General features: G+C 39.6%; 1 protein-coding gene across 8 annotated transcripts in view; it reads right to left on the bottom strand.

Annotated features, from left to right (window-relative positions):
- iqsec1b (IQ motif and Sec7 domain ArfGEF 1b) overlaps positions 1–22,922 on the bottom strand; it is a 204,678-nt gene that overhangs the window by 13,483 nt on the left and 168,273 nt on the right. For 5 of the 8 annotated variants that reach the window (XM_046874778.1, XM_046874779.1, XM_046874785.1 and 2 more), the window contains 4 exons: positions 9,221–9,488; positions 4,614–5,860; positions 3,707–3,868; positions 2,798–2,920 (listed from right to left, as the gene is read on the bottom strand). In XM_046874778.1, the coding sequence (XP_046730734.1) occupies positions 2,798–2,920; positions 3,707–3,868; positions 4,614–5,860; positions 9,221–9,488 (1,800 nt within the window). Of the gene's footprint in view, positions 1–2,797; positions 2,921–3,706; positions 3,869–4,613; positions 5,861–8,982; positions 9,077–9,220; positions 9,489–14,672; positions 15,056–22,922 lie in introns of those variants that run through there. The other 3 variants (XM_046874783.1, XM_046874784.1, XM_046874786.1) reach the window with 3 other exon arrangements.

Here is a 22,922-nt window from a genome sequence, read left to right as displayed (position 1 = left end):
ACAATGCTTCATTCTACTAAATGTCATAACTCATAATTCCTCTGACTATGAAAAACCTATGATAAGAAAAAGTGGGATGGAATTCCTACCATGGGCTTTACTGTGCACATCAGTATTAAACACAGTAACTTATAACTTGTAACATAGTATCTTATACTATATGCTACGCTGTACAGTGGTCCCCCGGAACTCACAGGGTTACGCTCTAAGACGTACCACGAGTTCCGAATAGCAGCAATTTTCACGAATTCTCATTTGAAACCTAACTAACAGCAAGTTGTGGATTATCCTATCACGAGTTTCGACCACAAATTATCGGGGGGTTGAATGTATATACAAGTGTTTGTTTTATATCAAGTCAAGAAGCTTTTATTGTCATTTCAACCATATATAGCTGACGCAGTACACAGTGAAATGAGACAACGTTCCTCCAGAAGCCTGGTGCGCATAAAAAAAACATAGAACTACATCACACAACATCGGGTGCAACCTAGTGCAAACAAACAACACAAGACAGTGTGGGATACACAAAACACAAAATAGCACTGACCTGTAAACCTACTGTAATATACAGCACCATGTGCAAAAGAGAGAACTATAAACAAAAGTGTACTTGTAAACATAAACACAATGTAAGGAGGTGCAAAAAAGCATGTAAACAGATTAATATGATTACCGTAATTTCCGGACTATAAAGTGCACCCTCATATAAGCCGCACCCACTGAATTTATGGAACAGCCTTCCAACCAGTGTTCGGGACTCGGACACAGTCTCAGTGTTCAAGTTGAGGTTGAAAACTTATTTATTTAGTCAAGCCTTTTATCAGTAGATTTTTCTTAGGTAAAGGCTCAGATCTAGAGGGAGCATGGATATAGAGTGTTTGGTGAACTGGTATATTTGTATGCTGTCGTCCCCTCACATTCACACGTTCACTCAGGTTTGTTGACGGTGGTGTGGTGGGTCGTCTCTTATCCCAGAGATTCCTCATGTCTGCGTTACCTTCTGGTTCTCCCTTTTAGTTATGCTGCCATAGCGAGTCCTGCCGGAGTCCAAACTGCACAGTGACATTAACTTTCATACAACAATAGGGACAGTTAATAATCCATATCCTTCTCTCTCTCTCTCTCTCTCTCTCTCTCTCTCTCTCTCGGTCGAGTTAAACATGCTCCTGAGGTTCCAGTGACCACTGTTCCTGCCCCTCTCCCCTCCGTGGATCTTCACACTTCTGTGCAGTTGGGACGGTATCTCATCAACACCTTGGGTGGTTCCATGTAATTCCGGAGTAGAACGGGTGCTTTTGAGGACGGATTGGACTGTAGTTGGTGTCGGCGGTTTGCTGCACTGACTCAGGAGTGCAGTTTGCTTCTGATCGTCATCACTGTACCGCGCAACTTTGTATATCTGCTTCAAATGGACATTTGGTGCAACCCAGATGAGGATGGGTTCCCTCTTGAGTCTGGTTCCTCTCAAGGTTTCTTCCTTATGCCATCTCGGGGAGTTTTTTCTTGCCACAGTTGCTCATCAGGGACAAACTTACTTACAAAGAACATATTTACGTTTAATCACCACATTATCTGTGTAAAGCTGCTTTGAGACAATGTTCATTGTTAAAAGCGCTATACAAATAAAAATGAATTAAATTGAATTGAATTTGACAAAGATTTTTATTTTTAACATAAATAAGCCGCACCTGTCTATAAGCCAAAACTAATGAACTTTACACAGGCTTTAACAGAAGACACTAAATGCAATATGTTGCGCTTCTATTAGGAGCAATTTGCGCTTCCTCCTTCCTTTTACAACTACAGTGGTACCTTGACCTACGAGTGAATTAATGCACGAGTTTTCCGAGGTACGAGCGCTTACTTGGTTGATTTTTTTTGCTTTGTTGCCCGAGCAAAAAATTGAGGTACGAGGTCGAGACGCCGCTGCTAGATGGCGAAGTGAAGCCAGAACGCGAAGATTGTGACAAAAATTAAGATAAGCAAAGAAGAAAAAGTAAACATTTTAAGGTTTTGGGATACGTAGTGTACAGGAGTGATAGTTTAAAACGAGTTTTCCCTCCGCCTCCGCTTATCGCCTCTACGTGTCTTGAGTTCAGGTTGTAACTGTTCCGTAACAGTTGAGTAAGTGTGTCTGAGTTTGTCAATCAATCAATTAATCAACATACAGTACAGACATATTCAACTGGTAAACAGTGACTACGCAGTTTGCTGTTTGGAGGAGGAAAACTTATACCACTCATCACATTAGCCAAGGGATTACTTCATGTAGCTCAAATACAAAGAGCATGATAATTTTGTGATTTCTCATTTCTGAGGTAATCTGAATATAGCAATACCCTGGATAAGACAAAACCAAAAGAGCTTCTCTTTTCATATAGATGCTGCCTTGATTTACAGCTTAGGCTTATGTTTAATTAGGTGAGACCCCTTTTACAGAAATAGTGTATACAGGAATTCTGGGAGATTTTTGGCTTGCCCTTGGCTTTGTGGATATGTTCAGGACAGCAGACTATCATTCAGAGCAATCCCAGTGATTCTCACAAGGCAGGAAACTCTCCAGAAAGATCTGATTATTTGTTTTCTATAAAGAGGAAAATCCTTCATGGTTTAATGTGAGGAAAATGTAATGAGAGCAAGGCAAAATAAAAGCAAGCACTCTGGCTACATTTCTGAAGTGGCTGTTTTACAGCAACAGAATTATGAACAAGGCTATAAAAAAGAAATCTGCAACAACTACTCAGCTTGTATTAAACTGATTTTGTAAAAGTTGAGTGATAGAGTTTTTTTTAACCTGTAAGCTTCAATAAGCCTCTCCACTTTCTGTGCTTCCCCTTGTACCCGGATGTGAGCCTGGAACTTTCTCAAGGCTTCATCCAGCTCCATGCTAGAGAAGTCCATCTCATCCACCACACAACTGCCAAAAGAAATATACATATACGGATCAGTGTATGAATACACCAAAATATGTCACTCTCTCTGAGATACCTAAATTTGCATTATAACATAACATGACTAAATTATCGATTTTTAGTGTACTCATAATATTCATTTTTAATTTATAGAAGGATTTTTGAAAGAAAAAGTTCTCAAAAAAACCCCAGATTTGAATAGTTTCTGCTGATTGATTAAATCTATAAGAAATAGAATAAACACATATCTAGAGCTACAGGGGTCAATGGAGCTGCTAAACATTCTGTCTTTATATGGATGTATTATCTTGTTAAACACAGTATGGATGGTGGGTTCTGTTACAGGTATCTGCACTGGGTTTTTGCAGAACACAGGCTTTATTTCACTGGACTATTTCCCTTCGGGGCCTGGTTTAAAAGGGCCCTTGGAATTACCTCAGGTTTAAAAAAGTAAGTTTACGGTAATCATGTTTCAAATCTGGAAAGACTTAGGTTATTCTGGAGAGATTTTAATGCACTGATGTATTAAGAATTTAATGCCTTCTCTGCACCACCCACAGCAGTCACAGTGACAGTAGTAATGTGTGAATAGATGCATTATCAGGCAAAACCTATTAAATTTATAATGTTTTTATATATCATAAAGCTGCACAGCAGTGGGAACAGATGGGAGCTCTATTAATTAAAGGAGTAAATTACTTCAAAAAGTCATCATAATTTGTTAAATATACGGAAACATATTCTAAGACCTTAATATTTTAACAGTACTAAAAATAATACTGAGAACTCACTCCAGGACATCTCGGTTGAACTGCTTTTGTCTGTTGCCCAGGAACTCTCCAATCATCTGCCGACTCAACCCCTTCCTTTGTAACAAGAAGTGAGCCACACCCACAGGGGTGTCTGGAACAAACCCTCTCTCAATCAAATACTGAATACCTTTTTCCGGCTTTCTGCACACAATAAAGAAAGAGGAACAAGTGAATTCAGATTGTTTCTTAGACCAATTAGAGTTGTTTGTGTGATTAGAAAAACAAAACATTTACTTAATAGAGAGCAACCTACAATTAAAGGCTTGGTACTTTAAAGAAAGCTTCTGAGCAATCCAAAACACACAAGCACACACAAATGGACAGGTCCCTAAAAGTCACTTCAAACAAACCAGCAATCCAGACAGTATAGATTTTTAATCTCATGTTTAATGGTTAAAACAATCTGGTTATCTAAGGTTTGGCTTTGAGCTTTTCTTCATCAGAGAAGCAGATGGACAGCTGTAGTGTTTTCAGATGGTATCTGGTCTGACTTATTACCATGTCATTTACAGTACTAATCTAAACCAGCCTAAACAGCTCTTTAAATAAACTGACTGTGCTTTCCTTTGCCATACTCCTCACATCTTTAATTGTTGTTAATTAAACAAAGAGCCTCAATGATAGTTCACAGTTCACACATGCATAAAACCGAGCCTACTGTTAAATTAATGAACAGGCTGTGAAACTTCATAATTAATAAATCACATGGCACTATGGGTTAAAGATCAAGATGCTAATTAAAAAAAAATAACTTTCACATAAACAGCATGTCTGTCCATTTACAGCTTTCACAAAGGTCTGATTAGTGCTAATGAAAACCGAGATTAGACAACATGTCGTTGTCTTTGTCTTTTTTGCAATTTTCCTATTCAGAATCATCACATACTTGTTAAAGAGGTTGAGGCCAATGCGATAGTGGCGCTTGCGGATGACGTCATTGCTGAAAGCTGGGGAGTCCCAGCTGTTACGGGTTTCCTTGTGGTATGTTTGCTTGCTGAGTGTTTGCTCACGTAGGCTGTCCCGTGATGATGACTCTGAACTGCAATTGATTGTGTCATTGGAGTTGGATGTGCTGTTTACACTGTCATTGTCACCATCTGAGAAATCAGACTCTGATTTGCTCTGCCTGTTGACTGTGCCATTGATGGCCAGGTGACTTTCTAGCTGCCGTGGTCGATGCCGGGGGACATCATCATCTCTTCGAGAAATGGAAGAATGGGAGGGATGCGAGGGATGGCGCTTGGGGCTGCCCTGTTGGCTAGGCCCACCTCTTTCATAGGCATTCTGCCGTTTTAGGGAACTGCGCTCGGAACGATCACTCAGCTCCACTGAACTGTCGCTTGGAGGTTCGATGGTGAGCAGTGGAAGATGGTCCATCCTCAGCCGTTGCTCCTGGCACTCCAGAGATGGCGTGCTGCGACAGCTAGTGTCAGTGTCACCTTTGTCTTCCTTGTGTACCCAATAGTCCTGTGAGGAGTTTAGTGCACGCAGCTGCAGTTCTGGATCCATGGATGTCCTGTCCACTACAGACTGTGAGAGAGGCAAAGGAGGTGACAGTTCCTCTTCATCAATGTAGAGGGTCACGTCGCTGTATGATGCCGTCATTTCATCAAGCTTGCGACGGTCTCCGCTGTGTGATGGTTTGACCTGATATGTGATGTCCCGATCCAGGTCACCATGACCCCTTTTGCCTTCATCTTGCCCCTCATCCCCATGTAAACTGCGACAGTTTAGAGCATCATCAATTGACTCAGCCAGGGACTTTACCTGCCTAGAGAAGGCATCTTCCAGCTCAGTGATGGCATCCGTGAAGTCACTTTGTCCTGCTTGTGACTTAACATTGACTGGTACCATGTCACCACGATCTGACTGTGCCAGCTTAGAGCTATCATCACTCAGGGAGAGCTGCTTGCCTTCAAAGTAAGAGCTGTGGACTTTTTCAGGTCCTTCGAAGGAAAATTGCATCCTCATATTGGAAAGGACGATGCGCCTTGACATGCGGTTTTCAGACATAGAACTCCTGAGGCGCTCAAAATTTTTGTTCATCTGATACTGACGGAAAGCTGTTTGGATGGTCCGGGCCGCATGCCGAGTTATAAAACGTCCCCCGTACTTCCGCTCCAGCATCTCCACCTGCCAACATAAACCACAAAGGGCCACAGACAGGATTAAAGCATGTTGGGTTTTCAGCATTTTCTAAAAGGTCTCACTGTAAGAACCATAAACATCAAATCATATTGATAACAACAGTCAATGAAAACATGGCCATTCTTAAAGAAATTCTGCTGTCCTGATGTACAGTGCTATTTCTTTGGAGAAAATCCAGTCCCTCAGACTGAACCACAGGCAGGAACAATCCTATTTCTTCTCCATCTGTAACCTCCCACACTTCTCTAGTATGCGTCCTGTCACTTGAAGGTATCAGCTGCAGCTTTTTAAAAGATTTGAATAGCAAGTTACAAGTATTATAAGAATGTGTGTGCTCAACCTCCATGATCTAAAGGACCGCTTTCCGATCTCCCGTCTGCCTGAGGGTACATTGCACTGCATGAAGAAACTAATCACAGCAAAATGTGACTGGGCAATTATTGCTAGAATATTCGTGATGTCTTTTGTGTAAAACAACAGTATGGCCTTAGTGTCATTCACTAAAGCTAAATCCAGATTTTATAGTGAAACATGCCTATAGAGGTGCATTCATTTTAAAGAAATAGTTTACCTTGCAAACAACAGGGACAACAGCATGTGTTTACATATCTATTTGGAATACAGTTGTGTTTGAAATTATTCAACTCCCAATGCTGTAAATGGTTTTAGGGAATTTAGTGTACATTTGTAATTGTATTCAGAATGAAATCCTACAAGGACTTCTTAAAGAACCATATGCAACTAAAATTACATCAATTAGTTTTGTAATACAGTAGTAAATGTTTCTTTTGTGAATTCTTCATTGACATAATTATTCAACCCCTTAAAGACTACCACTCTGAAGAACAGAGGTTCAATGAAGTGTTTTCAATCAGGTATTGAAAACACCTGTGGATATCAGGGAGCAGCAATAAAGCCTAATAAGCACCAATTAGGCAGCTTTAAAATGACTGTGATACTCAGCTCCTTCTAGACATTTACTGGTGTGGTTACAAACATGGTGAGGTCAAGAGAATGGTCCAGGAAGACAAGAGAACAGGTGATTACTCTTCACAGGAAGGGCAATGGCTATAAGAAGATTGCAAAGATGTTAAACATACCAAGAGACACCATAGGAAGCATCATTCGCAAATTCAAGGCAAAGGGCACTGTTGAAACGCTACCTGGTCGTGGCAGAAAGAAGATGCTGACTTCGACTGCTGTGCGCTACCTGAAGCGTAGTGGAGAAAAGTCCCCGTGTGACTGCTGAGGAACTGAGAAAAGATTTGTCAGATGTGGGTACTGAAGTTTCTGCTCAGACAATACGGCGCACCCTGCGTAATGAAGGCCTCCATGCCAGAACTCCCAGGCGCACCCCCTTGCTGTCCCCAAAGAATAAGAAGAGTCGACTGCAGTATGCCAAAAGTCATGTGGACAAACCACAGAAGTTTTGGGATAGTGTTCTGTGGACTGATGAAACAAAATTAGAACTGTTTGGGCCCATGGATCAACGCTATGTTTGGAGGAGGAAGAACAAGGCCTATGAAGAAAAGAACACCTTGCCTACTGTGAAGCATGGCGGGGGGTCAATCATGCTTTGGGGCTGTTTTGCTTCTGCAGGTACTGGGAAGCTTCAGCGTGTGCAAGGTACCATGAATTCTCTTCAGTACCAGGAGATATTGGATGACAATGTGATGCAGTCCGTCACAAACCTGAGGCTTGGAAGACGTTGGACCTTTCAACAGGACAATGATCCCAAGCATACCTCCAAGTCCACTAGAGCATGGTTGCAGATTAAAGGCTGGAACATTTTGAAGTGGCCATCGCAGTCACCAGACTTAAATCCGATTGAGAACCTCTGGTGGGACTTAAAGAAAGCAGTTGCAGTGCGCAAGCCTAAGAATGTGACTGAACTGGAGGCTTCTGCCCATGATGAATGGGCGAAGATACCCGTAGATCGCTGCAAGACACTTGTGTCAAGCTATGCTTCACGTTTAAAAGCTGTTATTACTGTAAAAGGATGTTGTACTAAGTACTAAGATTGAATGTCACTTGGGGGTTGAATAAAACTGATAATGATGTGAGCTCAGAAAAGACATTTGTGGTTATTTCATTATAAATGTTATGTTATATTTGTCTGACCTACACGTGCCTCTTTGATTTAATTGTAAGCAGGATGACTGAATGATCATAATCAATGTCAAACCGACCAAAACAATCAATTTCAGTGGGGGTTGAATAATTTTGAACACAACTGTACATACTATTGTTTTATAAAATGCTTTTGATGGGAACAATACAAAACAAGTATGCAACTTGCATCAAAATAGAAGTATCCTATTTTTGATACAAATACAGAAAATACTTTTCATAGTGATGATTCAGAGCACAAAATTGGTTCAGATATCATTTACAGCAAGACATTTACGTTCAAGAGATTCTTATTAAAAGGCAACACTACTGCTCAAACTACTGACTGCAACTACAAACTACTGACTGACTTGTCAAAAATCCAAAAATAAGCAAAAGCTTATTATGCTGATTTCTAATTAAATCATGACTTTTTTTGCTAGACATCCTTATTCATCCAGATCAATAAAGACATTTATCATTGTACTTGTCAATAACTAGTGAGCTGGTTACTGCTTACCATTGCTAATAATACAATTTGCTTCTATTGTCTTTTGTCTATGGGCTAGGGTGTTTAGTGGCTGTTGCCCACACAGAAAAAATGTAACAGCAGGCTAATACTGTGGATAAGTGATATATGGAAAAGGGACATTATAATTAATTTTATAATTTTTTAATTATAATTAATTTATAACCACATTTTGATTTATTGTTGAAACACCATTTTGGTGCTTGATGATCATTAAGTGTTATAGCTTTAGTGTTAGAACTATTAATAGCTAGTTTAAGTACCAAAGTACCAGGATGCTAACATTATTTTAGCTCCTGAAGTAGAACTAGTACTGTAGATGTAGTTTTTATTTTGATGCATTTGTTATTTATGTACCAAGATACATATTTATCTATTCCTATAATTTTAAGAACATTTATCCATTCGTTTATTCAACGTTAGCAACCACTTCATCCTGATGAGGGACACAGTGAGTCTGTAGCCATACCTGACATTTGTAATCTCATTTGTGTCATTCTGAATGATTGCCATTCATTCAGTATTAACACAGTGCCGGGAAACTATTCCTCTATCATCACTGCCTGGAATCCTTTAAAATCAACAACCCAAGTGATTAATTATAGTATATTCATGTTGAAACTGACAGTTTCACTGACTGTGTTCTAAATGAACACTAAAAATACATGAATAAAACATTGACAGTGAAATAGGGAAAAGAAGAGAACCTGTTTGTCCTGAAGATCAGTGGAGAGCTCATAGCTCTCAGAGAGGGAGCGTGAGCGTTTGATGGCCTCCTCCTCTGCCTGTTTGCGGAGGATAGATTGTGAATGTTGGAGTTTGGGGCGACGGGGACGCTGACGGATCTCGTGCGTGTAAAGCGAAGGTGCCTCAAAGTGCTCAGTGCTGATGACGGAGCTCCGTGTCACCGGCCCACGAGAATATCCGCTGTCCAGAGACACACCTGCCTCACAGCCTGCACCATCACCCTCCACACTGCAGAGAGAAAAAGAGAGTGTCACTTAAGGAACTCATTTATTTAAAATATTTTCCAAAATTTACAGCAGATTACCAGTATCTCTGGTGTAAATGAATAACTAATTTTTCTTCTTATTGAATAATTTTTCCTGAGTAATTTCTACACACTGTCAACCATCTTAACCAGACTTGGTATGCTTCAATTGAGAGAGACCATTATACCAGAAATGGATAAAATACTGCTGAAAATAACCCTCTGCATATGTTTTTACTTGCTGGTTGTTTGGGCTTGGAGGAGGTGTTGTAAAACATGACATGATGAATTAGAATTATTTTTCCCTGCCTGTGTGTATTGTAACTTCAAAAGAAGCAGTTGGCAAATAGCACACTATGAAAAATTAAATAACTAGGTGAAAAAGACCGGTTGTATTTTCACGAGGCTAAAGCAGACATAGTTGACACACTGTCTGTATATTGAATCAAATCAAAATAATTTCTTCAGTACGAAATGCGAAAAGGCTGAGCTTGAATTCCAAAGTAAGAGGAGTCTTGCATTTGTATTTTATTTTACATTTTACCCATCTTTCCCCCTGTCTTCCTACACAAATTAGCACAGGTTTATGGAGCAATTAAAATATTTCCTTGTAGGTACAATCTTTCTTGGCCAATAAAATCCTTATCATTCTTGTTCAATAAAATTCATTAAAATACCAGGGTACACACAAAGCAAAGAAAAAGAGAAAGTGGCCTTGAAAAACCATGATTCAAGACTTGAACTCAGATTGTCTTCTGTTCTCTCTGGTTATTTCTTTCTCTCTCTCTTACACACACACCTGCCAAACAAAGAATGCTTACATTGCAGTGACACAGCACTTTTACAGCACAGTTAGCAAAACAACTCATATCTGTCACCAAAATAATACAAGAAAAGCTTTCTATTGTCTGAGGTCACTATTAGACAAGCTTATGTATTCAGAAACAGTGACTTTTCTGTCTCATTTAAATACATATTTTTATTTCTGAGATTCAGGGGAGAGTCAAAGTATATGTGAAAACTGCTGCAAAAGGTTTTCAAAACAAAAAAGCTTTCAGCAGTGCAAGTTGACAGCCATTTGGGTTTTAGAATAGACCTGTCACAATTTGTCACTCCATATACATTTTGATTTTAAAGAAATCACACAGGCAAATAGAAAGAAAAAACGCAAAACAATAATCTTTCCTAAACTCTCTGAATCTACTCAGTGACAGTAGATTAGTTTCAGATTAACAGAGAATTCTTCAATTCAATGAATTAGCAAGATGCAGAGTACAATATCATTTTAACTATTCTAGTAATTAACTATTATTGTATATAATAATAATGTATTTAGCCTTGGTTTTGACTCTGTTTTAATACTTGCTATTTAATATTAAAATATTAGTATATTAAGTTATATATTCATGTCTTTAAATGTCAATTAATAAAATTACTTAAGAAAAAAAGGCATAGGAATGTTTAAATTACAAACCATTATATCTTCATGCATAAATATATAATTCTTAACCAAAATTCTAACTATGAATTTCAAACCTTCAAATATTCTAACTTCAATGCATTTATCAAAATCTTATTAAAAACATTAACCACTTCCATGCAGAGTGATACTGAACCTGGAATAATCACAGAAGGCAGATGTTTTCAGAAAAGCAGATGTTCTCAGCTAAAGTAAAGTGAAAATAAACATCCATGAACTAGCTGGTTTAATTTGGGAACATGTTTAGTAATGAAGCAGCTGCTTTTCTTGTGGAATCACTTTCCAAAGAAAATAAATAAAGAAGACACAGGGATGTGTTGGATGACACAGTTGGCAGCTAATTTGGCACTATCTCTGTTGAGCTGGAATGACTCAGACCTTTTATTCCTGATGCCTTCAAAATGCACTGGATGCACATTTCGAAATGAGGAGTGAAATGAGATTTTCATTTTGTTTTGGTGCCTTCTCATCTCTCAGAGGACAGCTCTCTTATTCTGAGCAGGAGTAGCACGCTGTCATCACTCTGAACTATGATGAATAACACTAGAAAATCTTTTTAAACTGAGATGAGTTTTTTTTCTGTGAGACAAATGCTTTAGAAGGAAGGTTTAGAAATGCAGGACACATTGCTACAGTATGTAATGGGTGGGCCTGAATTTTTTTTTTAATTTAAAGGAGGTAGGTTGCCACTGTTTCCAATCCACTGACAAACTAGTAATGCAGATCTCATTTAAATATCTGCTCTATATTAGTTTATGTGAAAACAGTAGGAAATGGAACATAATGACTCTGAAAGTCTGTTTTTAAATTTCTTCTCACAGATTTACATTTGTTCTCACAGATGTGTGCGCAATTGTTCATATCTAAAAATTGGTCAAGCAATATACCCAATAAAAACAACTACACTGGATCATGTTGTACCCACCCAAATAGTAAACAAACAACACTCAATAAGCCCCCATTAAAGATGCGTTCCCTTGGTACAGCGGCACTTAGAAATACAATTTTAATCATGGCTATAATGAACAATAGTAGAGTATGTAATTGTTTCAATTTTGCACCAAGCTCTTAATTGTTAATGTGAATCCTTTTTTTTCCTGATCAACCTAGTGTGTTTAAGATGACAAACTTGTCAGAATGATGCTGAGAAAAGGGAAAGTGTCTGTCAATGTAATTAATGCTACCTGCTCAGAAATCAGGAAGCCACTTAAATATCTTAGAAAGATATATCTTAGAATATCTTAAGAAATGTTAGCCAAAAGATAAAAAGTAGAGAGGGGGCTATCTTTACTAAAAAAAAAAATGTAATAAATAATAATAATAATAAATAAAATACAATTAAAAGACTCTTAAATAAGTAGCTATTACAGCAGATATTGTTGCTCACAAGAACGTTTTTCAGCAAATATTTTGTTAATACTATATAACAGGTGATTCAACTTGATAATGTGTTTTCCTGTTTAAGATCCCTGTTTAAGTACAGAGTTTTTTTCTGTATGTTTATGTTTGTTGCACCAGCATCAGATCAACTTTAAAACTTCATAATAATTCAATATTTAATACATCAAATACCATAATGAAATGCTTATTGAGTACAAAAAAAAGGCAAACGCTCAGTGATTTTGGAAATATATTGATGTAGTTGAAAACATGCAGGTTTTTAATGGGTTGAGATGAGTTTAGTTCATAAAAAACTCTTTGCCTCAGGTAAAGATGGTGAGCCTAACGAGGTATATAATGAGACCTCATTTACATTTCAGTCCCTAAATCACTTTTCACATTAACACTTGGACCTTCACATCATTTTTGCTGACATTTTCTTGGGCTTTAAGGCTTTCTGTTTGCTGTCTGAGATACTGTACATCATGTTTATCTGTAAAGCCTTATACAACATTACAACAATTCCTGGGTCAGAATCATGAAGCAAGAGTTGAGAATCAGAATGTGATCCAACATGAGCCAATAAAAATGTGTGGGAGCGGGTGACATTTGCTATCACACGGAAGGGTGTTAGCTGTCAGATGTAGCTTGCCTGGAAAAAAGAGCATATTCATTTACATGGAAGTGTACATGTTGCAGGTTTGTCTGGTGTAAATTGAGGCACCCATTCACCCCTTTTTTAATAACTACTTTATTGTGGCCAGGGCTGCTGTGGGTTTAATCACTTATTTCTTTATATTTTGAAAAACAGTACCAACTAACTTTATTAAAAAATACTGTGAGTGGGTACAAACAGGGAGCAGGAAAGATTGTTTATAAACCGGATTAAAATACAGTACCTTACACACCAATACTTAAAAGCAAACAAAGCATCTGAATTATATTCTTTCATTTGAATGAAAATGAAGAGAATAATCTAAATTAGATCCAACAGAAGGGAAAGGTTGTGCTGCTAAATTAAGCTGAGCAGATGAAGACAAAAGACTTTGGTTATTGATGCAAGGATTTGTCCCCCAATATTCACATATGGGTGGATTGTATTACTCTAAGCTTCAGTTCCATCTATTTAAAACAAATAAATAAATAAAAACCTTTTTCTCTTACAGCATCATCGTTAGTCTCAGATATATATTTGGGGTATTGACAATGCGTGTATATGTAATTCTACAAACACTATTCAGCAAACATGCTATATATCACTGGGCCAAAGTGAGAAGGCATGTTACAATATAGAGTCACTGTATCTATGACCCTTGGGTATATTTAGCAGACATTCCACTGGTTTAATAGAGAACTCGGTAAGCTTGGTGGAGTGTCTGTGAGCACTAGTTGGCAATAGTAATTCATCCAGGCTGCAGATTAGAGGTCAAAACACTAAACAGACTTTTTACATGTGGTGAAAGAAAATTAAAGTTCCATATGTGACAATTCCATAACAATAATTTTCCATTAGCTGTTCAACTGTAAATTACGTTTGTTAAATTCATTTCAGCCAGTGGGAAGTTATGAAAAGAAAAGCTGCAGCACATTAAAAAGCATAGCAGGCTGCATGTCTCAGAAATCCTCTGCCACAGATAGAAAGCCAGTGGCGTTCAAATAAAGCTGAACCTACATTTAGCTTTAACTGCATTCTGCCAAGACCTAAACATGCAACAGTCATGACGACAAACAACAAACAGATAACAATAACTGCACCTCCCAACAATTACTTACTGCATTTGTATGTAAACTGCTTTCTAACTAATGCATACACTCCCCCTAAAAAAAAGTCAACATGATAACCCCTGAATCTGTGTGATTTTCCTGTAATTTGCACTAATTACAGAGAAGCGGTTTCAATATGATTAAAGAGTAAGTCACACATGGAAAAAGATGAAAAGGACATTGTATTTATGTAGTGCTACATAAACACCAACATGGACTTACTGTCTGCAAATTTTAGAGTTCTTATTCTACGAATGTTTCTAATGAAAATAGTGTAATATATCTGTGTTTTTACATGAATTCATGAATTGATCACCGAATAAAATGCAACCACTTGTCACAGTTCATCTCCACATTCACTGGAATATGTTACGAGATTTAGATAATAATTACTACTACTTCACCAAAACATGTTTAATATCAGTAGATGTTTAAAGGGAACATAGTTCAAAAGTTTCACACAGAATAAGATCTGTATAAAACCTACAAGTCTCCTTAGTCAGAGTAATATACACCCCCTCAAACACACATGTTAAAAGCTTACCAGCTGTTCGGCTCCAACTCCAGCTCCAGTAGAGACTGGCTTCTGTCAGACGCACATTGCAAACACCACATGTTGCTTTCTGATCCCTACAAATAGCAGCATTGTGCTGACCCATGGCTGCCCATCTCTTTGGCAAGCAAAGCCTCTCAGTGTTTTACTCTTCGTTCAACTCCGTTGGACTCCACGGTCACTATATCCTCGTTTTCCTTCTCTTGCTCTCTGGATAGCAAGGAGGGGGTAGAACAGAATGCGTGCCAGTGACTGTGGCTAAAAGGGGAGGGAATTCCTCTGTCCAGCAATCTAATTAGATGGCAGGAATATAAACGAGTCTGGCCCAAAGAGGATTGTTTATCTTAGTCCTGTACAGACTAGACAGTGTGAAAGAGTAAAGAATATACATGGTAGTTTATCATGTGCAAACTAGTAAAGGCAGAGCCCAAAGAGTTGAAAGAGATGATGGCTAAAAGAGTGGGAAGCCCCTTTGGACCAGGAGAGGAAGTGGGGCTAATAATAGCCAGATTGCAGGATGGATTCAGGCTGTTAGAGAAGTTAAGAAGTGGAGGAAGCCTTTATCCCTCCCTCTCTATCTTTCCATCTCTCTCTATCTTTCTTGAAGGCTTCAGCTGCTGTTCCTAGGGGCCAGACTAAGTCTTGGCAGTAATTTGAGCCCTACATGTGTGATAGACGTGCTCCAGACGGTGGGGCCTGCAGGAGAGGTGCAGCCAAACATGGCCGTCACTATTCTCTTCTGACACCACAGTTTACATGAATGAGTCCTCTTAAAGGGCCATATGCCAACTCAAAAGTCACCATTTCACTACAAAACACACAAAACCTAGGTATACCTTTAACTTTAGTCATCTTACATATTGGCCTTCATCCAAACAAAAACCTTCAAACAAACATAAAAAAAAAGTCTGCTAAATGCCTAGTGTGACTGTGTGAAGCTTAAGAATTGAGTGTATTAAACACAGTATTAAGAGAAGGCTAAAAGCACACCCCAACATATTTATAACCAAAGCCTTGAATAACATCTCTATAATCTGTCCCACGTTTTTCCCTCCTCCCATTTCCTTACATAAGTCAGTTTTACACATTTCCTCTTGCTGACATCATCAGCTAAACAATGAGTGACACAAGAGTAGAGTCCAGATGCTGTCACCCACCATGCAATGAAATGCAATGTTCTGGGATGAAACAAAGCCCCAATCTTTAATGTGAAATTGCAGCAATGTAGCAGTTAGGAGGTCTGCTGAGACCTTACAGTGATCAAAGTTGGAAAAAACACATAATGGTAGCTGAGTCTCCAGCTACATCCAACTTTATCTGCAAGCAGTCACTGTGAGGTGACAGTGTGGCTGTAATTACTGGAATTTTTTAGTCGCTCCCAAGAGTGAAGCCTTTTATTTCTCACTTTTGTCCAGAGCTCAAACTGCCTAAAGCCTAAGATGAAAACACACCCGATTCCATTTAAATTTGAGACAGAACATTTTTAGATGTTCAACTAAACATTTATGATCCCTGTATATTGCCTAGACATCTATTCATTTTAGACATGATGTAAATTTTGAGAATATCTCTTGAGAAGGGATTTTCCTTCTAATCTATTTATTCTCTTTAAATAACAAGTTTAAATAAAACTTTATATAAGCATGTCTGTTTTAAATTCAAACCTTTTAATGAAGGTTTTGTGGCTCAATAAAGGGCTCAATAATGTGTCAGAGTGGCAGGAAGAATTTATAGGAGGCAGACTGTTCAAGGCCATGTACATCATAGTCAGCTGACAGAGAGGCCCAAATAATTTATCTTCATAGTTCTGGCATAAGTTACTTACTACATTTTACGAGGAAAAATGCATCTTGCTCTTTGGTGCTTTTGTTACCAAATGTATTAAGTATACAGGGAGTGCAGAATTATTAGGCAAGTTGTATTTTTGAGGATTAATTTTATTTGAGGATTTAATTTGAACAACAACCATGTTCTCAATGAACACAAAAAACTCATTAATATCAAAGCTGAATATTTTTGGAAGTAGTTTTTAGTTTTAGCTATTTTAGGGGGATATCTGTGTGTGCAGGTGACTATTACTGTGCATAATTATTAGGCAACTTAACAAAAAACAAATTCATACCCATTTCAATTATTTATTTTTACCAGTGAAACCAATATAACATCTCAACATTCACAAATATACATTTCTGACATTCAAAAACCAAACAAAAACAAATCAGTGACCAATATAGCCACCTTTCTTTGCAAGGACACTCAAAAGCCTGCCATCCATGGATTCTGTCAGTGTTTTGATCTGTTCACCATCAACATTGCGTGCAGCAGCAACCACAGCCTCCCAGACACTGTTCAGAGAGGTGTACTGTTTTCCTCCTTGTAAATCGCACATTTGATGATGGACCACAGGTTCTCAATGGGGTTCAGATCAGGTGAACAAGGAGGCCATATCATTAGATTTTCTTCTTTTATACCCTTTCTTGCCAGCCACGCTGTGGAGTACTTGGACGTGTGTGATGGAGCATTGTCCTGCATGAAAATCATGTTTTTCTTGAAGGATGCAGACTTCTTCCTGTACCACTGCTTGAAGAAGGTGTCTTCCAGAAACTGGCAGTAGGACTGGGAGTTCAGCTTGACTCCATCCTCAACCCGAAAAGGCCCCACAAGCTCATCTTTGATGATACCAGCCCAAACCAGTACTCCACCTCCACCTTGCTGGCGCCTGAGTCGGACTGGAGCTCTCTGCCCTTTACCAATCCAGCCACGGGCCCATCCATCTGGCCCATCAAGACTCACTCTCATTTCATCAGTCCATAAAACCTTAGAAAATCAGTCTTGAGATATTTCTTGGCCCAGTCTTGACGTTTCAGCTTGTGTGTCTTGTTCAGTGGTGGTCGACTTTCTGCCTTTCTTACCTTGGCCATGTCTCTGAGTATTGCACACCTTGTGCTTTTGGGCACTCAGTGATGTTGCAGCTCTGAAATATGGCCAAACTGGTGGCAAGTGGCATCTTGGCAGTTGCACGCTTGACTTTTCTCAGTTCACGGGCAGTTATTTTGCGCCTTGGTTTTTCCACACGCTTCTTGCGACCCTGTTGACTATTTTGAATGAAACGCTTGATTGTTCGATGATCACGCTTCAGAAGCTTGGCTATTTTAAGACTGCTGCATCCCTCTGCAATATATCTCACTATTTTTGGCTTTTCTGAGCCTGTCAAGTCCTTCTTTTGACCCATTTTGCCAAAGGAAAGGAAGTTGCCTAATAATTATGCACACCTGATATAGGGTGTTGATGTCATTAGACCACACCCCTTCTCATTACAGAGATGCACATCACCTAATATGCTTAATTGGTAGTAGGCTTTCCAGCCTATACAGCTTGGAGTAAGACAACATGCATAACGAGGATGATGTGGTCAAAATACTCATTTGCCTAATAATTCTGCACTCCCTGTACATTCATTCTCATTTAGATGTAAGTTGAATAAAATCAGTCTTTTCTAGGTTTGTGGGTGTTCTGTCTGTCAGAATCTCATCTGTTCCACGGTGAAGGACAAAGTAGGACAGAGTTTCTTATTACTCTGATTCTACTAATATTTTAAGGACACCTGTTTTGGGGAGGGGGGGGTCACTTTGAAAACCACCTCTTACTTGCAATCCCCAGCAGCTGTCACTTATTACACGTCTCAATGTCACTCTGACAGTGCTGCCTGGACAGAGAGATGGCATGCAGCCTGCCACAAACCCAGGGGAGATGCTGGTGCCAATGTGTCTACTGTCATTTCAGTACCAATCTTACCTCATTTTAATGTCTATACTTAACTAGAGATCTCAAGATTAAGGGCAAGTTTAGCACAAGCGTTCAGCCTGTGTTAGATAGTTTGGGTTGGCTACAAAGTCTCCCATACACAGAGCTCCATTAAGTTTTTCCTGTAAGGTCCCCAGTAAATAGAAAAAACCCACATAAATGTTGTGAGATCATCTTTATTTTTTCTTAGTTTTTCATTTCAGTCAGTAACTGCTTATACTGTAGAGCTAGTGAAATAACCCTGGGCTACAGGAACTAAATAACTCATGTGATGAACTCAAATTGAATCAATAATCATTGAATCATTTGCTTCAATTTTCTTGTCGAATTCTGATTGTAATAATGCAGCTAGCAGCAAAAGCGTAATCTAAAGGTCTACAGAACAATAATTATACATTACAAATTGCACAAAATGACTAATTGCTATTTTTGGGCACTAAAATGGTTTTATAGTGAACCTGAATCTCCCATTTGATTACATTGGTTTCACCCTAACTTGCTAACCTCCACTGCTATGCTCCTCACAGACACAGACACACAGACAGACACACACACACACACACACACACATTTTATTTTCCAACACCAAAATGTTCATAACCAGTGCATAAAAAAAAAAAAAAAACATTCTACCAGTTCAATAAAGTCATAAATGGAATTTATTCATTTGTAGGATCTTCCACTAAAAGCCTCAATTATGTGCAGAACTAATGTAGTTGCAGCCTCGACTGTAGAAAGTACAGCACAGTGAATGTAACTCTGTGATTGCTGCAAAAAATCATCAAAAAATCTTTTGTAAAATAACTTATAGAAAGCAGATGAAGCAATATTCTACAAACATGTCAGATACGAATCCAGAGATTGTAGCTCATTCTTGCTCAGCTCAGCTTTATGTACTGACAGAGGCTATATCTGAAGATAGGCATTGGCCAAAAGCATAAACACACCACAGGGGCTCATCAGATACTGACAGGCAAACACACATACTGGATTTGCTCAAAGCAGGATGTCAGAAAGTGAGTCAGTGGGCAATTATTTTAGTCCTTTACTGAAGATGAACAAGATTTGTGTCAATCCAAACCAAAAAGCGTAGCAGCACTGACCTGCAATCAGATGTGAGATATTCTAGTGTTTCGTTCCAGCTTAATTTCAACATTTTACAGCAGCAGTCTGGAACTGCAACTTTGTACCTCATTACAAAAAAGACAGGAAGTCTGGAAACGTATCTCCTGAGCCCCTCTGCGACGTCAAAGCTTTTGCTGTACGCCACACATTTGAACTTGACCAGTGAGAAAACATGAAATGTTAACTTTCCATTAAGATTTTAAAGTGCTACTGCAGAAGCCTTAGCCTTGTTGAGCCTTTGGGGAAAATTTAAAAAACACAAAGAATAAGATATTTTCCTAGTGAAGGAAACATATGTTGGGTAATAACTAAATAAGTCTTTATAAGTGTGGAGGTTATCTACAACCTTTTCTGATTAATTCTGAATGTTTAGAACATGAGCAGAAACAAGGCTAGTATATCTATTCTTTCTTTAGATTTGTCTCACAGATTTAGCCTCAATCACTTGAGAGGAGCAATGTAGCAATCTGACAGCTCCAGCATGGATGAGTTAGTGCTAATGAACACATTCAGTCATTTATAGACTCCACATGGTTCCTCCTGCACAAAGTGACTTCAGAGCTCCAGTCTAAACAGAAAGATGTGCACATGCTTAAGTTATCTCCTCCTGCTTCTTCTCACCCAGCAGGGACATAAGAGTGCCTCTAGGGTTGAAAATGTGCTGTGTATACTGCAGTGTTTCGTCATTTAGATGTCTAGATGGAGTTCTTCAGATTGGAAAAGGCAAGAGGGTGACATGTTACAGATATAAGCCACAGTCAGCAATCACTGCAGACAGACAGATGGAGAAAAATGAGGGGAAGCAGAGAAAACAAAGAAGAGCTTGCATAAAGATGTGTAGAAGCCTGGTGGGAAGCATTAATCTTAAACCATTTGGTATGAAACAAGACACTTGTGGAATAGCCAGAGAGAAGCTAAGGTAAGATAGATCTGCCACTTGAGAGCTTCAGAGTATTTTTATTAGCAATAAATGAAATATAAGGAATAAAATGTATCAATATGTATTAAAATATAATATTAATAAAAATGTGTATTCCTACAGAGGAAAAAAAAAACAACTAATCAAAATAAATTAGTCATTCTAATGATATGAATAAATATATTTAATTTACAGTGCTTGTTTGGTGCTTAGCAATCAGTGTTCATCTGTGCTTGTAAGACACCTAAATCTGTACTAAAATTCACGCTGCCAAACGTGTCTCCAAAATATACACTTCAAATGCATATACCGTAATTTCCGGACTATTAAGCGCACCTATATATAAGCCACACCCACTGAATTTTACAAATATTTTTATTTTGGACATAAATAAGCCGCACCTGTATATAAGCCGTGTATAAGGCTTTAACGAAAGACATGTTACACGGTGTAACAGGTGAAATATGTTGCGCTTCCTTTATTTTGGGAATAGCCTGCCGCCGCATTTTTCCGGTATTATTGCGTGTGTTCAAGACGAGGATTATGTCCTTATTATTTTCTGATGCTCATTTCTAAGTTGCTTTGTCTAATCCGTAACGCTGTTGCCAAGAAAAATAAAAAAGCACGAGTTTTGGAAACCTGTCTGTGCTTATATGATTTCTGTTGCAACTGGAGTTAGCAAGCTCTCCCTTCACCCAGACTCAACGCGTTACAACGGCTTGTATCTAAACAGTAGCCTACCAAGAAAGTCATTGTTCACTGTCTTCCTCAATCCTATCACAACTATTTCTCTTAGGAGTTTATCTTTTGGCATCGTTGTGCGTTTAAAAAAAAGTTTTTTCTCCCAATGCCGTGGGGAAAAAAGTAGCGGCTTATAGTCAGAAAAATACGGTATTTTTTGTGTTTTAAAGGAATGACAAACTTAATGTCAGGGACCAGCCTGCCACGCCATTCTCCAGCTCCACACACACACGTAGTCTGTTCCCATCATACTAAGTATCGGCACCTGCGGCTCGTTATCTACAGCCCTACATAAACCCCTCTCCTGCTCTCACTCACCGTCAGTTCTACTACTTCACGTATAGGAACATTGTGACCCAGCTACACACCTTCCACCTTCCTGTGGATGTCCACCACGAACTCTAGTCCTTCAGAGACCGCTCGGTTCTTCCTCTCCGAAGAACCGTTTTACTCAGTGTTCAGCATTTCTGTTGTTTTCTTTTCTGTTGCATCCTACTTCAGTAAAAACCCTTTTTCACTACCCTGGAGTTTTTGCTTCAGTCACTTCGCAACCGTGACAGAAGAACTGACCTTACCAAACAGAAGGAGTAAGAAAGAACCACGCAGCCTTACCGATGGAACCTGATCCTCAGCCGGGTGCAAACGCGGAGCTTCTTCGAGAGCTCATCGGAGCGCTCCGGGCTGCGGTCGCCACCTCCGCCACCTTCTAACAACCCGAAGGCTCTCCCGAACTCCTTCCCCGGGAAAGCGGCTGAATGCCGCGGCTTCCTACTCCAGGTAGAGCTATTCATCGCCATGCAGCCGCACCGCTTCGTCTCCGACCGCGCGAAGATCGCATTTCTGATCTCGCTGCTATCCGGAAGAGCTCTCGCGTGGCAAATAGCGTAGCTCTCGCCTCCTTCGCGGCGTTCACTACGCACGTTACGGAGGTTTTCTGCACGGGAACAGGAGCGCTAAACAACGCGGATGAACTCCTGCATCTCCACCAAGGAGCAGACGGCGTGGCGGAATACAGCCTTCGTTTCCGCACTCTAGCGGCCTCCAGTGGTTGGAATGAGAATGCACTGTTAAGCGTATATCGGCAAGGTCTGAATCCGGCGATTCGAATGGCAATGGCCACCCATGTTGATGCGGTGGGACTAGAGACCTTTATACAACGTTCCATATTGGTCTCACAACATCTATCTGCCTGTTCCATGCCGGATTCCACGCCTCCCACTGCATCGGCTGCTGCATCAGGGATTACCCCCGAACCCATGCAGTTGGGGTTTCAGCGTCTGTCTAGGAGAGAGAGAGAGAGACGCCGAACCACCAGGGCCTGTCCGTACTGTGGTAATCCAGGTCACTCCCTTCCACAGTGCACCGTTCGACCCCAACGCGCTGAGGTGAGCAATATCGCCTTTACCTCTGGAATTTCTCAGTTAACCACACTTTCTGTAACCCTTCTCGGTCCTAACACCCGCCTTTCCACCTCTGCTCTAGTCGACTCAGGTTCTGCCGGGAACTTCATCTCCCAGGCAATGCCTAGACCAGCTCCAGCTACGCCGGGAGCGGGGACACCACGATCTGGCCGTCCAGACTATCCAAGGACGCCCGCTTGGACAAGGCTGGATTAAATACTGCGCTCCCGTCATCACCCTCCAGATCGGCCT

Source organism: Silurus meridionalis, chromosome 19, assembly GCF_014805685.1.
Source record: "Silurus meridionalis isolate SWU-2019-XX chromosome 19, ASM1480568v1, whole genome shotgun sequence".
Lineage (NCBI taxonomy): Eukaryota > Metazoa > Chordata > Actinopteri > Siluriformes > Siluridae > Silurus > Silurus meridionalis.
Note: the sequence above shows the minus strand (reverse complement) of the source record. Positions and strands in the feature narration are given on the sequence as shown.